This window comes from Nerophis lumbriciformis, linkage group LG15, assembly GCF_033978685.3.
Source record: "Nerophis lumbriciformis linkage group LG15, RoL_Nlum_v2.1, whole genome shotgun sequence".
Lineage (NCBI taxonomy): Eukaryota > Metazoa > Chordata > Actinopteri > Syngnathiformes > Syngnathidae > Nerophis > Nerophis lumbriciformis.
In genome coordinates, this window is record NC_084562.2 from 36,837,007 (window position 1) to 36,855,252 (window position 18,246).

Sequence of the window (18,246 nt, forward strand, 5' to 3'; positions counted from 1 at the left end):
TCCGTGGATCGATTGGTATCGGGCCGCACAAGAAATATATATATATATATATATTTTTTTTTTTTTAATTAAATCAACATAAAAAACACAAGATACACTTACAAGTAGTGCACCAACCCAAAAAAACTCTCCCCCCCTTTTGTTCTGGGCATTGAACATGAAGACTCTTCCTTCACTGTTCCGAGTGGCCATGAGAGTCTTGGCAGTGCCTGCCTCCAGTGCTCCAGTGGAGCAAGTTTTCAGCCATGGTGGCATCATACTACGCCCCCATCGTGCACAAATGACTGACAGACTCTTGGCTAATTTGGTCTTTTGCAAATGCAATGCAGCATAGGGCCCCGACATATAAAAAGTACAACTTTTTTGTTATGTTCACGTATATGTCATGTTTTTTCAATGTTAACACTTTTGTACAAATAAGTACATTTGCACTTTATTTTCCAATGTGTTTATTCTGTAAAGGAATGAGTTAATGTTTAAAATGACTGGTTAATAGTGCTATTATAAAGTGCAATGTCAGCACAATTTTCTTTCCTGCAATTTAAAATGCACTTGTTTTAATAAATAAATACAGCGTTTGAAAAGCATACACAATCTGTGTTAATATATTAGTCTGTGGTTAAAAGGACTTGAAAGGACTCGAAACTCAAAATGCAGGACTTAGGACTTGACTTGAGACTTTCCAGTCTTGACTTTGGACTTGACTCGGGACTTGACTCGGACTTGAGGGCAAAGACTTGAGACTTACTTGTGACTTGCAAAACAATGACTTGGTCCCACCTCTGGTGATTAGTGTTACTTTTAGTGTTAGTGTTATTATGCTGTTTGTTACTTATGTATTTTATGTTGCAGCTATTTAAAATAGTTTTGTCAATTTGTTCTGGCCTGAAATAAATTGGCCCTTTGAAACATATCTTTGTCTTTGTGTGTTGTATGTAGACCACATTGTTTGTGTGTTGTATGTAGAGCACATTGTTTGTGTGTTGTATGTAGAGCACATTGCTTAGCAGAGTTCAGTGATGCAAATGCATGTCAAGTTGATCAACAGATTGTATTATTCTCCAGTGCAATAACAGTACTAAAATGAAGGCTAAAAGGGCATTAATGGGAGCTTTAAAAAAAAAAGTAGAAGAAGTAACTAAATAGTTACTTGTCACAGTAACGCATTACTTTTTGGTGTAAGTAACTGAGTTAGTAACTGAGTTACTTTTGAAATAAAGTAACTAGTAACTGTAACTAGTTACTGGTTTTCAGTAACCCAACACTGCTCCTAATCGCTAAATCCGGTTTTCATAGGTACGGAAGTAGTAGCAGGTAGCATCTTTTTTTTCACAATGCACTTCTGCTATGACCCGCCACCGCCTAGTCTCTTACGTGAATGAGATAAATAATATTATTTAATATTTTACGGTAATGTGTTAATAATTTCACACATAAGTCGTTCCAGAGTATAAGTCGCACCCCCGGCCAAACTATGAAAAAAACTGCGATTTATAATCAGAAAAATACGGTATGTTGTGTTGATGCGGTTCTGAAACTATACAGTTTTCAATTTTCCCACATTCATGTTGCGTCTGTAAAATAACAAAAATAAAGTAACAACCTTGCTATTCTAGATATCCTTGGAATGTAATGAGGCAATGAGAGAAACAACCAAATAAAAGGCACGGAGAGGAACAGCACCTTCTCTGCACATGCATGAGCCGTCGATATGTGAGCACGAAATCTCATTGTGACAGGAACATGACGACGTGCAGTTGATTCCATACAGGCCTGCAGGACAGCTGATTGAGCAGTCATCACCCTAAAGAGAAGAGACATAAAGGTGAAGAAGGTACAAATATGGGAACGCTTACACACCAGCACACACTTATAAATTCATATTTATAAGCAGACTGTCAAGGTGTTTCTGTGTTCTTCCTGGCACTTTTGTGGTTTTACTTTAAGTATTCCGGCAAGTCACATCAAACATTTTCCCAAGGAAGTCACTCTAGGGAAATTACACAAATTGTTCTTGCTCATGGTATTGATGTCCTTCCATATTTTCTGCCGCTTGTCCCTTTCATGGATGCGGGGGAGCTGGAGCCTATCCCAGCGTCTAAATTAAAAGTATAACAGTACCTTCATTTATCTTATAACCCATTATTATTATGATTCTGTTTTGGAAATAAAAATGTTCTCCAAAAGTTTTCCCGGTTTTTGTACACGGTCTTGGTTTTTGTAGTCTACGGCAAAACATTGCGAATAACAAACTACCGTGGTCAGTTAGCCTGCGTATAATTCTTTTAAGTAATCGATTGCCCAAATAAAGAATCCCAATCAGGCATTTTGAGGGATCCTTCTTGGCGTCCACAGCTCCTTTACCACATGGGGTCCCCCAGGGCTCAATCCTTGCCCCAATTTTATTTGCGCTTTACCTTCTCCCCCTTGGTTCTATTTTTAGGAAGTACAGTATTGCATTTCATTTTTATGCCGATGATTGCCAGATTTATTTTCCCATGGCACAAAATAACACGGTTCAACGTCTTATTGACTGCCTGCACGACATCAAAGTCTGGCTTTCAGCTAACTTCCTGAGCCTAAATGAAGATAAAACAGAAGTTATGTTGTTCGGTCCAAGTCGCTCTCCCTCCCCCAACGTTGACCTCGGCACTCTGACCCCGTATCTCAGAGACTGTGTCACAAACCTGGGGGTAAAGTTTGACTCAGATTTTAAATTCGAAAAACAAATCAGCAGCGTCGTTCAAAAAAGCTTTTATCAATTACGCCAAATAGCGAAAGTGAAACCGCTTCTATCAAGACATGATCTTGAGAAATTAATCCACGCTTTTATCTCGACTCGTCTTGACTACTGCAATGCCCTGTATGTTGGCATTAGCCAGGCCTCCCTCGCCCGCCTGCAGCTCGTGCAGAACTCTGCTGCTCGTCTGCTAACACAGACCCGCAGACGTGAGCACATCACCCCTATTTTAGCGTCCCTTCACTGGCTCCCTGTGCGTTACCGAATACATTTTAAACTCCTTTTATTTGTTTTTAAATGTCTAAACAACCTCGCGCCAACCTATCTCTCCGACCTCCTTCAGCCTTACTGCCCCACCCGATCCTTAAGATCAGCCGATCAGCTGCTGTTGACGGTCCCTGACACAAGGCTGAAGCTTAGAGGTGACAGAGCTTTCGCCGTTGCTGCTCCCAAGCTCTGGAACGACCTACCCCTGAGTGTTAGACAAGCCTCCTCTCTTCCTGTTTTTAAATCTCTCTTAAAAACATACTTTTATTCCATGGCTTTTAACACTGAGTGATATCCATCCTGCAATGGTGCCCCATAATACACCTGCTGTGATCCTGTTTTTATGTTTTTATTAATTCTATTTTAATTTTTTTTTTTTTTTTTTTTATCGTGTTCTGTTTGTGTTGTGTTGTGTTTGCTCGGTACTCGTTTTATCTTTTAACCTGTTCATTGTACAGCACTTTGGCTACCCCTGTGGTAAATTTTAAATGTGCTCTATAAATAAAGTTGATTTGATTTGATTTGATTTGATGTTCTCATGGTTTTTTTTGTCAAAAAAAAACTTGGAAAGACACAAATCTGTTGATATAAGTACGTTTGTATTATTTTATTTAAGTTTAATAGACCCATAACCATCAGACCGTGTTTGATTAGGAGTTAAGAATTGCATTATCCCTGTATCATATGTTCCTACTTTCTACTACATACTGTATGGCAGAGACAGGTCATTTCAGTTCAATTCAATTCTCCATGGCTTATCAAGAGCAGTGTTGAGTGGTAGCAGTCAAAGTGAGGTAGCTTTAAAGAGACATGTTTGAATACTGAAGCAGACATTTAGAGAAGCATTTTGAAAGCAAAGGATTCCGGAAGAAGCTCAAAGTCTTCGCTCAACAACTGTATCTTAAGTGCAGAGAGCAGGGGCAGAGCAAAGGTACTGGTTTTGAAGATAGCATTACTAATTCTGAACGTGAAGTAGTGTATATCTTACTTTGATTAAATCTAGTGAACTTAAGCCACAGATAGATGTCAGATCATCAATTAAAATTCTGAACATAAGAACCCCTTTGAATATGTTCCTACTTTCTACTACATACTGTATGGCAGAGACAGGTCATTTCAGTTCAATTCAATTCTCCATGGCTTATCAAGAGCAGTGTTGAGTGGTAGCAGTCAAAGTGAGGTAGCTTTAAAGAGACATGTTTGAATACTGAAGCAGACATTTAGAGAAGCATTTTGAAAGCAAAGGATTCCGGAAGAAGCTCAAAGTCTTCGATCAACAACTGTATCTTAAGTGCAGAGAGCAGGGGCAGAGCAAAGGTACTGGTTTTGAAGATAGCATTACTAATTCTGAACGTGAAGTAGTGTATATCTTACTTTGATTAAATCTAGTGAACTTAAGCCACAGATCATCAATTAAAATTCTGAACATAAGAACCCCTTTGAATATGTTCCTACTTTCTACTACATACTGTATGGCAGAGACAGGTCATTTCAGTTCAATTCAATTCTCCATGGCTTGTCAAGAGCAGTGTTGAGTGGTAGCAGCCAAAGTGAGGTAGCTTTATGTTCTCTCCCACCAACCAACTGCAGATTCTTCTTGGTAACCAGGTCAGACAAGATACTGTACCACCATATTGTGTGCAGCAGGTGGTGATATGCCTCTTTTCCACTGCACGGTACTTACTCGGCTTGACAGGGCTGTACTCGATATTCCCTGTATGTTGCTTTTCCATTGGCAAAACCATATATTATTAGGTGGACTACAGTGGAACCCGTTTATGTCAACGCATCTTGGACTGGCTGACTGACATCGACGTAATTGAAATCGAAAAGGGAAATTAGCCATTGCTTTCACATTTACAAGTTACTTTTGTCAGAGACAGAAGGAGAACAAGTGATAATAATTTTTGAACCTACAGTACATCGGTTTGTTGACATCATTTTCCTCCATTTGTGCATGTGTTTAGTCAGATTCTTCTGTTTTCAAATGACATTTTATACTCTTATCCAGAGTCAAGTAGAGTAACTAAAAATGTTACTTAATTAACCCCATATTTCCAAAAGATGCGTAATGTCTTCGTGCTTCGTTTGTCCGTCAATACCCATCTGCGGCGTCGGTGACCGCACTGACTTGACTTGTGCGGCAAAAACGTTGTCTTTCAGAACGACTACTTTATTGTTGTATTTGTAGCAAACAGCAGCAACAACACTCCTGGCAAGTTACCACACACACTTCTCATTCAACTCCCGCTAATCACTCCACTGCTTCTCCCGCACAGGTCCCCAAAATAGTTGTGCTGCGCCAGAAACATGATTCTGTGATTTTGGACCTCTAGAAACAGCTTATCATCCATCGACTCCATGGGGTGAAATTAAGTCTGAAAATAATTGACAGGATGACTTCAGGTCTGTAACCAGGTGTAAAATAAGATCCACCCAAAAACACGCAGTATTTTCCGCACCATAAGGCGCCCTGGGTTATAAGCCGCGCCTTCAATGAACGGCATATTTCAAAACTTTGTCCACCTATAAGACGCCCCGTGTTATAAGCCGCATCTAACTGCGCTAAATGAATGTCAAAAAAACAGTCAGATAGGTCAGTCAAACTTTAATAATATATTAAAAACCAGCGTGATGTGGGCGCGCACGGAGTCGTATATCAACATGGACGGAGCTGCGTGAAAAAAGCCACCCGGCCTCTTCGCGTAAACTTACCTTAACCACTCGCTCATCTTTTCTTCATCCATCCATCCCTTCGAGTTAGCTTTTATGATGACGCCGGCTGGAAAGGTCTCTTTTGGCAAGGTCTTCCTTTTGAATATCACCATGGGTGGAAGTTTCTGGCCATTAGCATGGCAAGCTAGAACCACAGTGAAGGATGACTTCTCATTCCCTGTGGTGCGAATATTCACCGTACGTGCTCCCGTTGTATCCACAGTGCGGTTCACAGGAATATCAAAAGTCAGTGGAACCTCGTCCGTCCATGTTGATAATGTTCTCTGGCCGGATCTTTTTTTCAGCTATCTTGTTTTTACAATATGCACGGAAAGTAGCCAGCTTTTCTTGAAAGTCTTTAGGCAGTTGCTGTGAAATAGTAATCCGTGTGCGGATGGAGAGATTGTGTCTTTTCATGAACCGGATCCCTGTCGCTTAGTAGGAGCCATTTTGTGGTCTTTACAGATGTAAACACACAAAGGAAATGAAACGTACGGTAATATCCGCGCGCTTTTTCTTCTTCTATGCGGGCGGGTGGTTGCTTACAGTAGAAGAAGAAGCGCTTCCTGTTCTATGGGGGCGGGTGCTTACCTTGGCGGTTGCTTGCGTAGAAGAAGAAGCACTTCCTCTTCTACGGGGAAAAAAGATGGCGGCTGTTTACCGTAGTTGCGAGACCGAAACTTTATGAAAATGAATCTTAATATTTATCCATATATAAAGCGCACCGGGTTATAAGGCGCACTGTCAGCTTTTGAGAAAATTTGTGGTTTTTAGGTGCGCCTTATAGTGCGGAAAATACGGTATATTATTTTCAAAATTTCCGGCAGAAAATGTGACTGGAAAGCTGTGGACTGGCAGAGATTAGCTTGTGCGATGAAGCCCATCCACAGGCTGTAGAAACTGACACATTGACTAGAATAGAAATGTATTCAGGTACCGTATTTTCCGCACCATTAGCCGCACCTAAAAACCACAAATTTACTCAAAAGCTGACAGTGCGGCTTTTAACCCGGTGCGCTTTATATATGGATAAATATTAAGATTCATTTTCATAAAGTTTCGATCTCGCAAACTACGGTAAACAGCCGCCATCTTTTTTCCCGGTAGAACAGGAAGCGCTTCTTCTTCTACGCAAGCAACCGCCAAGGTAAGCACCCGCCCCCATAGAACAGGAAGCGCTTCTTCTTCTACTGTAAGCAACCACCCGCCCCCGGAAGAAGAAGAAGCGCGCGGATTTTCGTTTCATTTCCTTTGTGTGTTTACATCTGTAAAGACCACAAAATGGCTCCTACTAAGCGACACGCGTATAACGCAGAATTTAAACTTAAGGCAATAAGTCATGCCGAAGAACACGGAAATAGAGCAGCAACAAGAGAATATAACATAAATGAATCAATGGTGCGTAGGTGGAGGAAGCAAGAAGATGAACTGCGCCAGGTAAAGAAGACAAAACAGAGTTTCCAAGGGAACAAAGCAAGATGGCAACTGTTGGAGGACAAACTGGAACAGTGGGTTGTTGAGCAGAGAGCAGCAAGCAGAAGTGTCAGCACCATCACTATTCGAATGAAGGCAACAACGCTAGCAAGCGAACTTCACCTGGATGATTTTAAAGGTGGTGCTTCTTGGTGTTTCCGGTTCATGAAAAGACGCAATCGCTCCATCCGCACACGGACCACTATTTCACAGCAACTGCTGGACAACAGTGACACTGACTCCGATGACTTCGACGAGACGGAACCGGCCATTTTGGATCCCACATTTGCCCAACTTTTCAATTCGGACACCGAAGACGAAGAATTCGAAGGATTTACGAATGAAGAATAACTTCAGAAGGTGAGCGCTATGTTTATTTTGTGTGTTGTGACATTAACGTTCGAGCAACATTATGTTGCTATTGCTCTGCACTATTTTGAATTTTACTATGTTTGTGATTGCACATTTGCGTACATTTTGGGACAGAGTTGTTAGAACGCTGGTTTTTAATATATTATTAAAGTTTGACTGACCTATCTGACTGTTTTTTTGACATTCCCTTTAGCGCAGCGTAGGCGCGGCTTATAGTCCGGGGCGGCTTATAGGTGGACAAAGTTTTAAAATATGCCATTCATTGAAGGTGCGGCTAATAACCCGGGGCGGCTTATAGTGCGGAAAATACGGTACATTACTTTTCAACTACCGTATTTTTCGGACTATAAGTCGCTCCGGAGTATAAGTCGCACCGGCCGAAAATGCATAATAAAGAAGGAAAAAAACATATGAGTCGCACGGGAGTATAAGTCGCATTTTTTGGGGAAATGTATTTGATAAAACCCAACACCAAGAATAGACATTTGAAAGGCAATTTAAAATAAATAAAGAATAGTGAACAACAGGCTGAATAAGTGTACGTTATATGATGCATAAATAACCAACTGGTATGTTAACGTAACATATTATGGTAAGAGTCATTCAAATAACTATAACATATAGAACATGCTATACGTTTACCAAACAATCTGTCACTCCTAATCGCTAAATCCGATGAAATCTTATACGTCTAGTCCAGGGGTCGGCAACCCAAAAAGGTTGAAAGAACATTTTGGAGAACTTGCATCCTCTGCAGTAGACATTTTTTATTGTCTATTTATTTTGTCAGAGTTACAATATTCGGGGAAAGAAATTGCTCTGTCCATACAACAGTAGCTGACCTATTGCAAAAAAACTAGTCAAGGATAATCAATTTGACGGTGTTTGAAATTTTTTAGGAATCCGTTGCAAAAATGCTGTCTTGTCCCAAGGTTTTTTAATTGATCTCGCTGGAAGGTCTGGCGCCATTGCAGGGCCTGATTTGGCCTGCCAGTTAAATAGCGCTACTTTACACTAATCTGACACAAGTAAAAAAAAAAAAAGTAGTAATCCAATACTTAGGTAAGAGGGTGTACTGTAAGTAATACATTACACTGTTGCCATAAATAGTAATTACTGTCGCTGCGATTAAATGTAGTTTTGGGTGAATCCTTCTGTATGTTGCCTTCAGGCTAAGGTGGGTGTCTTAGCCAGGCTCTGTGCCATACTTGCCAACTTAGAGAACCTCCGAATTCGGGAGATGGGGGGTTGGGGGGTGTTGGGGGCCTGGTTGGGGGGTCGGGGTTGAGGTGCAGGCAGCATACCCCTTCCCTTTTCGAGCTGTCCTGGATGAATTGAAATTCTTTTTTCCAATCATTTTGGAACTTGCAAGCGTATTTCTTCTTCTTACTCGTTGTCCATGTCTCTTCGTTCTTCTGCTTGGTGTCCTTCTTGTTGTGTGTGCAGTTGTGCACTGAGCTCCAAAAGCCGTAGATGTTATTGTCGCATTCCGGAAAAGTTAGTGCTGCAAGAGATTCTGGGTATTTGTTCTGTTGTGTTTATGTTGTGTTACGGCGCGGATGTTCTCCCAAAATGTGTTTGTCATTCTTGTTTAGTGTGGGTTCACAGTGTGGCGCACATTAGTGACAGTGTTAAAGTTGTTTATACGGCCACCGTCAGTGTGACATGTATGGCTGTAGAGCAAGTATGCTTTGCATTCACTTGTGTGCGTGTGTGTGCATGAAATAAACGTTATCGCGGTAACGATATAACGGTCTAGCTCCGTCCTATCTTGTCGATTGCATTGTACCATATGTCCCGGCAAGAAATCTGCGTTCAAAGAACTCCGGCTTATTAGTGATTCCCAGAGCCCAAAAAAAGTCTGCGGGCTATAGAGCGTTTTCTATTCGGGCTCCAGTACTATGGAATGCCCTCCCGGTAACAATTAGAGATGCTACCTCAGTAGAAGCATTTAAGTCCCATCTTAAAACTCATTTGTATACTCTAGCCTTTAAATAGCCCCCGTTAGACCAGTTGATCTGCCGTTTCTTTTCTTTTCTCCTCTGCTCCCCTTTTCCTTGGGGGGGGGGGGGGGGGGGGGGCACAGGTCCGGTGGCCATGGATGAAGTGCTGGCTGTCCAGAGTCGGGACCCGGGGTGGACCGCTCGCCTGTGCATCGGCTGGGAACATCTCTGCGCTGCTGACCCGTCTCCGCTCGGGATGGTGTCCTGCTGGCCCCACTATGGACTGGACTCTTACTATTATGTTGGATCCACTATGGACTGGACTCTCACAATATTATGTCAGACCCACTCGACATCCATTGCTTTCGGTCTCCCCTAGAGGGGGGGGGTTACCCACATATGCGGTCCTCTCCAAGGTTTCTCATAGTCATTCACATCGACGTCCCACTGGGGTGAGTTTTTCCTTGCCCGTATGTGGGCTTTGTACCGAGGATGTCGTTGTGGCTTGTGCAGCCCTTTGAGACACTTGTGATTTAGGGCTATATAAATAAAGATTGATTGATTGATCATTACACCAGTTAAAATATCATACAACGTGTCAGCATTTCTTGACATCTTCGAGTAAAGACCATTGTTAAACCCGTCCAACGCTACATTATAATGTGACTGAGCTTGCACTCTTTTATATGGAGGAAAAGCGGACGCATGGACAGCATGCGGCTGTTAAGGAGTGAAGGTTTCAGGTGAGAGAGGACGCTGAAGGCAGTGCCTCTAAGGCACATCCCCAATATTGTTGTCAGGGTGGAAATCAGGAGAAATTCGGGAGAATAGTTGCCCCGGGAGATTTTCGGGAGGGGCACTGAAATTCGGGAGTCTCCCGGGAAAATCGGGAGGGTTGGCAAGTATGCTCTGTGCCTCCTTGTCCAGCTGCAAATCTCACTGCCCGCATCTGCGATTACGTGTAGATGCAGTGTCACGAAACACAAAAGTTAACAAGGCACTTCTTTAGATGAGGCTGGAAGTTTGTGTATTGATCTGTGCTGGTTAATACAACCAGTAACTGAGCATTTTACAAACCCCGTTTCCATATGAGTTGGGAAATTGTGTTAGATGTAAATATAAACGGAATACAATGATTTGCAAATAATTGTCAACCCATATTCAGTTGAGTATGCTACAAAGACAACATATTTGATGTTCGAACTGATAAAACCTTTTTTTTTTTTGCAAATAATCATTAACTTTAGAATTTGATGCCAGCAACACGTGACAAAGAAGTTGGGAAAGGTGGCAATAAATACTGATAAAGTTGAGGAATGCTCATCAAACACTTATTTGGAACATCCCACAGGTGAACAGGCAAATTGGGAACAGGTGGGTGCCATGATTGGGTATAAAAGTAGATTCCATGAAATGCTCAGTCATTCACAAACAAGGATGGGGTGAAGGTCACCACTTTGTCAACAAATGCGTGAGCAAATTGTTGAACAGTTTAAGAAAAACCTTTCTCAAACAGCTATTGCAAGGAATTTAGGGATTTCACCATCTACGGTCCGTAATATCATCAAAGGGTTCAGAGAATCTGGAGAAATCACTGCACGTAAGCAGCTAAGCCCGTGACCTACGATCCCTCAGGCTGTACTGCATCAACAAGCGACATCAGTGTGTAAAGGATATCACCACATGAGCTCAGGAACACTTCAGAAACCCACTGTCAGTAACTACAGTTGGTCGCTACATCTGTAAGTGCAAGTTAAAACTCTCCTAGGCAAGGCGAAAACCGTTTATCAACAACACCCAGAAACGCCGTCGGCTTCGCTGGGCCTGAGCTCATCTAAGATGGACTGATACAAAGTGGAAAAGTGTTCTGTGGTCTGACGAGTCCACATTTCAAATTGTTTTTGGAAACTGTGGACGTCGTGTCCTCCGGACCAAAGAGGAAAAGAACCATCCGGATTGTTATAGGCGCAAAGTTGAAAAGCCAGCATCTGTGATGGTATGGGGGTGTATTAGTGCCCAAGACATGGGTAACTTACACATCTGTGAAGGCGCCATTATTGCTGAAAGGTAAATATAGGTTTTGGAGCAACATATGTTGCCATCCAAGCAACGTTACCATGGACGCCCCTGCTTATTTCAGCAAGACAATGCCAAGCCACGTGTTACATCAACGTGGCTTCATAGTAAAAGAGTGCAGGTACTAGACTGGCCTGCCTGTAGTCCAGACCTGCCTCCCATTGAAAATGTGTGGCGCATTATGAAGCCTAAAATACCACAACGGAGACCCCCGGACTGCTGAACAACTTAAGCTGTACATCAAGCAAGAATGGGAAAGAATTCCTCCTGAGAAGCTTAAAAAATGTGTCTCCTCAGTTCCCAAACGTTTACTGAGTGTTGTTAAAAGGAAAGGCCATGTAACACAGTGGTGAACATGCCGTTTCCCAACTACTTTGGCACATGTTGCAGCCATGAAATTCTAAGTTAATTATTATTTGCAAAAAAAAGTTTATGAGTTTGAACATCAAATATGTTGTCTTTGTAGTGCATTCAATTGAATATGGGTTGAAAAGGATTTGCAAATCATTGTATTCCGTTTATATTTACATCTAACACAATTACCCAACTCCTATGGACACGGGGTTTGTACCTTATTAGTCTCACCACGGACATATTTTGGTTTGCATTACAAACACGTCCCATAATATAGAAATGGCGTCTTGCGGAAAACCTCTACCTCCTATTGAGATATCGACACAATGGCAGATTACCTTACAATCATCAAAATCTCCAAACAGCTCATCTGGAACAAGGCAATATTGATTTATTAACCTTTTGGTCCTTATGGGGATCAAAAACAGGTGGCAGCAGGTAAGAAAAGTGGGTTTTGCGTAATACGACCCCTTTCAGCAGGGACTTTTTAGTAATAAGAACACGGTGGTCAAGGGATTTGTTAGTCGGCCAGCGTAGACTGGTTGTTGACATAAGTGGTTTCCAATGAAGGTACTATAAACTAGTCCGTTTATCTTGTATTTATCTTTAAGTTGTTTTTTGTAGTTGTAGTTTTGTGTTGAATTATATACATTCCTTATTTTCCAGACTATAAGTCATTACTTTTTTCACACGCTTTGAATCCTGCGGCTTATAAAACAGTGCGGCTAATATATGGATTTGTTTCCACTAATAACTCTAATGTTTCGTATTCAACAAACGATTTCCATATTACACTGACAGAGACACTGAAAAAGGTGTTCTATTGTTCGGGCTATGGCGCCATCTTTTGAGCGAGTTTGCTTACTGCAGGTGCTGCGGGTTGAAAATCTACTTTCTGTTTTGTGCCTTGAACCGGAAGTATATCTCGTTTCGTCTACTATTCTATAGCGTCTATAGAGTTTCTGCTCAAAGGGATTCTTCATTTGTCACTCCATGCAAACTTTGTAAGTTTTACAATATAACTAAACCATTTCATACTGACTAAATCATCCCATGTGTGGAAAATGTTAAAAGTTAAAAGTCAATGCTTTACAGTTATATTTGGTGATGATAATTATGCAGTTCTGATCTGATTAGCTATTGATAAAAATATTACATATTTGTACAGATTAAAGTTCCAGCACAATGCTTTATTTTTCTACTTCTTTCATGTTTTAAATAGAGAAATGTAATGCTTAAAAAAAGAGTAATGTTTTAAAAGGTGCAATGTTTAAAAAGTATTGTTTAAAAGTGTATGTTTTTGGAAAATTGCCATTACAGACTGGACCTGAATGAGTGAACATCGTGTCCGTGTTTCTGTTCAATATTCCCCCCTCTACAGGGGTGTAACAGAAACAATTAAGGTATGTAAATAAACATTTCCAAAATATTTCGTAGGCTTATAGTCTGGTGCGGCGAGTATTTTTTTTCTTCTAAAATTGTGTGAAGCTCTATAGCCCGGAAAGTACGGTTTGCTGTTGCAGCATTATTATTTATTTTCTTAGAAAAGTGCCCCTAGATAAAGTAACGCAATAATAACAAGCATTTATAAACATACAAATCTTGTGAAACAAAGGTAAAGATAATACTTAAAGGGGCTGTTTGCAACTTCCTCAAAGCAAAAAATATAACAAGAAAACCACCTGCTTGTTTATGTTACCATTACTGGCTTAACAGAACACATACAGGTAAAAGCCAGTAAATTAGAATATTTTGAAAAACTTGATTTATTTCAGTAATTGCATTCAAAAGGTGTAACTTGTACATTATATTTATTCATTGCACACAGACTGATGCATTCAAATGTTTATTTCATTTAATTTTGATGATTTGAAGTGGCAACAAATGAAAATCCAAAATTCCGTGTGTCACAAAATTAGAATATTACTTAAGGCTAATACAAAAAAGGGATTTTTAGAAATGTTGGCCAACTGAAAAGTATGAAAATGAAAAATATGAGCATGTACAATACTCAATACTTGGTTGGAGCTCCTTTTGCCTCAATTACTGCGTTAATGCGGCGTGGCATGGAGTCGATGAGTTTCTGGCACTGCTCAGGTGTTATGAGAGCCCAGGTTGCTCTGATAGTGGCCTTCAACTCTTCTGCGTTTTTGGGTCTGGCATTCTGCATCTTCCTTTTCACAATACCCCACAGATTTTCTATGGGGCTAAGGTCAGGGGAGTTGGCGGGCCAATTTAGAACAGAAATACCATGGTCCGTAAACCAGGCACGGGTAGATTTTGCGCTGTGTGCAGGCGCCAAGTCCTGTTGGAACTTGAAATCTCCATCTCCATAGAGCAGGTCAGCAGCAGGAAGCATGAAGTGCTCTAAAACTTGCTGGTAGACGGCTGCGTTGACCCTGGATCTCAGGAAACAGAGTGGACCGACACCAGCTGGACTGCTGCTGAGTGGTCCAAAGTCATGTTTTCTGACGAAAGCAAATTTTGCATTTCCTTTGGAAATCGAGGTCCCAGAGTCTGGAGGAAGACAGGAGAGGCACAGGATCCACGTTGCCTGAAGTCTAGTGTAAAGTTCCCACCATCAGTGATGGTTTGGGGTGCCATGTCATCTGCTGGTGTCGGTCCACTCTGTTTCCTGAGATCCAGGGTCAACGCAGCCATCTACCAGCAAGTTTTAGAGCACTTCATGCTTCCTGCTGCTGACCTGCTCTATGGAGATGGAGATTTCAAGTTCCAACAGGACTTGGCGCCTGCACACAGCGCAAAATCGACCCGTGCCTGGTTTACGGACCATGGTATTTCTGTTCTAAATTGGCCCACCAACTCCCCTGACCTTAGCCCCATAGAAAATCTGTGGGGTATTGTGAAAAGGAAGATGCAGAATGCCAGACCCAAAAACGCAGAAGAGTTGAAGGCCACTATCAGAGCAACCTGGGCTCTCATAACACCTGAGCAGTGCCAGAAACTCATCGACTCCATGCCACGCCGCATTAACGCTGTAATTGAGGCAAAAGGAGCTCCAACCAAGTATTGAGTATTGTACATGCTCATATTTTTCATTTTCATACTTTTCAGTTGGCCAACATTTCTAAAAATCCCTTTTTTGTATTAGCCTTAAGTAATATTCTAATTTTGTGACACACGGAATTTTGGATTTTCATTTGTTGCCACTTCAAATCATCAAAATTAAATGAAATAAACATTTGAATGCATCAGTCGGGGTGCAATGAATAAATATAATGTACAAGTTACACCTTTTGAATGCAATTACTGAAATAAATCAAGTTTTTCAAAATATTCAAATTTACTGGCTTTTACCTGTATATTTGACAATTATCTATGTTTTTCACAACTGCAAGTTTATGTTATACATTTTTTTACCTGCCCGGATAAAATGATTGGTGTTTACGTCAACCTCCTCAACACGTGCGCGCAGGGAGTGTGTGCACACATACAAAAGTAGTCGTGTTGTTGTTATGATTTGAGTTGAGTTTGAGTTTATTTCGAACATGCAAGCATACAACATAATACATCACAATTTCCAGTTCCTCTTTTAAACATGTTCCGAAAAGGAGTAGGAAGAAACAGAGCTTATTTAATCCTACCCCTTTTCTTTTACATAACAGTTGCTAAACCTTTTGTTCACTTCCTGTTCTCAATTTATTCACAATATACTCCATAAGTAATCACAATAAAAATAGATAAATAAATAATAATTGGTGAAGTAAGTTATATTTCATATGATGAGATGAGTAAGATTATTTTGAGAATGAATGAATGGATGGATGAAATACATTCAGAATGTTTATCATGGTTCTTCTTCTTTGTACTTTGTAACCACTTTAAGTTTGAAGAGTTTCTTGAAGTGGATCATATTAGTACATTGTTTGATTGCTTTGCTTAATCCATTCCATCATTTAATTCCACACACAGATATACTGAAGGTCTTAAGTGTTGTACGTGCATACAAATGTTTTAAATTACATTTTTCTATAAGATTATATTTCTCCTTTTTTTTTTTGAGAAGAATTGTTGTATATTCTTGGGTAGCAGGTTATAGTTTGCTTTGTGTATAATTTTAGCTGTTTGCAAATTCACTATGTCGCGGAATTTTAGTATCTTTGATTCAATAAATAAAGGGTATGTATGATAGAATATACATTCAATGACAGCTAACCGTAGCTATCAAAATTGCGATTATTATTATGTGTTACGTGTGTTTGTATTTATGTCATTATGTACGAGAAGTTGTGAGATGGCAGGATATAATTGTGTGAAATACAATGGGAAGTTGGCGCCCTCTTGGCAACTGTGTAAATGTTGCAAACAGCCCCTTTAACACCTAATATAGGCCCATGTTGACACTTACTATAAATCCTGGTGCACAGATGCATGCTCCAGTGCTTCCGTCACAATCTGCTCCATTGGCACAAGCACACAATTCTTTACAGGCTTCACCGTGGTAACCTGATGGACACGTCTCATTGCAATACAATCCTGTCCATCCCGCTGCACAGGTGCATTCTCCTGACAAAGGGTGACAGCTGGGAACAAGCATAGTAAGTACAAGGTTGATAAAAAAATACCTTGTCAAGTGCAGGAATTAAACATAATACATGATCACAATGTGTTAAAATCCATAATCTTGATCGATATTGAGAAGGTAAAACCTCACAGACTGTAGTTCTGTGACAGTGATAGCATGACAATATGAACACAGGACACAAAGATTGCACGGACTATAATAATTAGGGACTGTACCAATCTGCTTTTAGGAGCTCACTCAAAGCAGACAGCAAAAGTGTGACAAAGTTATGTTTTTATTGTGAGCAAATATTTGGGCAACACGCCTCTTCACCGCTAATTGGCATAGCAAATGCCACAGTGAACCTCACCAGATCCAAACCAGAACTTCCAGTCCTAGTTAGTAGCATTAGCTTATAGCCAGAAAACTTTGTTTACCAAATACTGGAACAAAGACAAAGAGTGCGAAGGAGTGTGCTGAGAAGAAGAACTGGATGATATTCCTCTAATTAATGAAATACAGTAAATAATTCCAAACATGATTAACCTTAGTGGAGCTGACTTGGAGAGATAGTTTGAGCGTCACACTCCTGGTCTGCACCATACTGAGGCAGAACGAGTATATAACGCCAACAAAAGGTGTTAAAATAAAATTTAAATGGTAGACATGTATCCATAAAAATATGAAGTACCGTATTTTCCGCACTATAAGGCGCACCGGATTATTAGCCGCACCTTCAATGAATGGCATATTTCAAAACTTTGTCCACCTATAAGCCGCCCCGGACTATAAGCCGCGCCTACGCTGCGCTAAAGGGAATGTCAAAAAAACAGTCAGATAGGTCAGTCAAACTTTAATAATATATTAAAAACCAGCGTTCTAACAACTCTGTCCCAAAATGTACGCAAATGTGCAATCACAAACATAGTAAAATTCAAAATAGTGCAGAGCAATAGCAACATAATGTTGCTCGAACGTTAATGTCACAACACACAAAATAAACATAGCGCTCACCTTCTGAAGTTATTCTTCATTCGTAAATCCTTCGAATTCTTCGTCTTCGGTGTCCGAATTGAAAAGTTGGGCAAATGTGGGATCCAAAATGGCCGGTTCCGTCTCGTCGAAGTCATCGGAGTCAGTGTCACTGTTGTCCAGCAGTTCTGTGAATCCTGCCTTCCGGAAAGCTCGGACCACAGTTGTGACCGAAATATCTGCCCAGGCATTTACGATCCACTGGCAGATGTTGGCGTATGTCGTCCGGCGCTGTCTGCCTGTCTTAGTGAAGGTGTGTTCGCCTTCGGTCATCCATTGTTCCCACGCCGTTCGCAGTCGTGATTTGAATGCCCTGTTGACACCAATATCCAGCGGTTGGAGTTCTTTGGTTAATCCACCCGGAATGACGGCGAGTGTTGTATTTGTGTGCTTCACTTGTTTTTTGACACTATCTGTGATGTGGGCGCGCATAGAGTCGTATATCAACATGGACGGAGCTGTGTGAAAAAAGCCACCCGGCCTCTTCGCGTAAACTTCCCTTAACTACTCGCTCATCTTTTCTTCATCCATCCATCCCTTCGAGTTAGCTTTTATGATGACGCCGGCTGGAAAGGTCTCTTTTGGCAAGGTCTTCCTTTTGAATATCACCATGGGTGGAAGTTTCAGGCCATTAGCATGGCAAGCTAGAACCACAGTGAAGGACGACTTCTCATTCCCTGTGGTGCGAATATTCACCGTACGTGCTCCCGTTGTATCCACAGTATCCACAGTGCGGTTCACAGGAATAT

General features: G+C 41.0%; 1 protein-coding gene across 1 annotated transcript in view; it reads right to left on the reverse strand.

The window, feature by feature from the left end:
- The window catches only part of LOC133616089 (multiple epidermal growth factor-like domains protein 10), a 572,792-nt gene that overhangs the window by 122,811 nt on the left and 431,735 nt on the right, over positions 1–18,246 (reverse strand). The window contains exons 11-12 of the mRNA XM_061975174.2: positions 16,310–16,484; positions 1,684–1,804 (exon numbers count right to left, since the gene is read on the reverse strand). Of these exons, the coding sequence (XP_061831158.1) occupies positions 1,684–1,804; positions 16,310–16,484 (296 nt within the window). The remainder of the gene's footprint in view (positions 1–1,683; positions 1,805–16,309; positions 16,485–18,246) is intronic.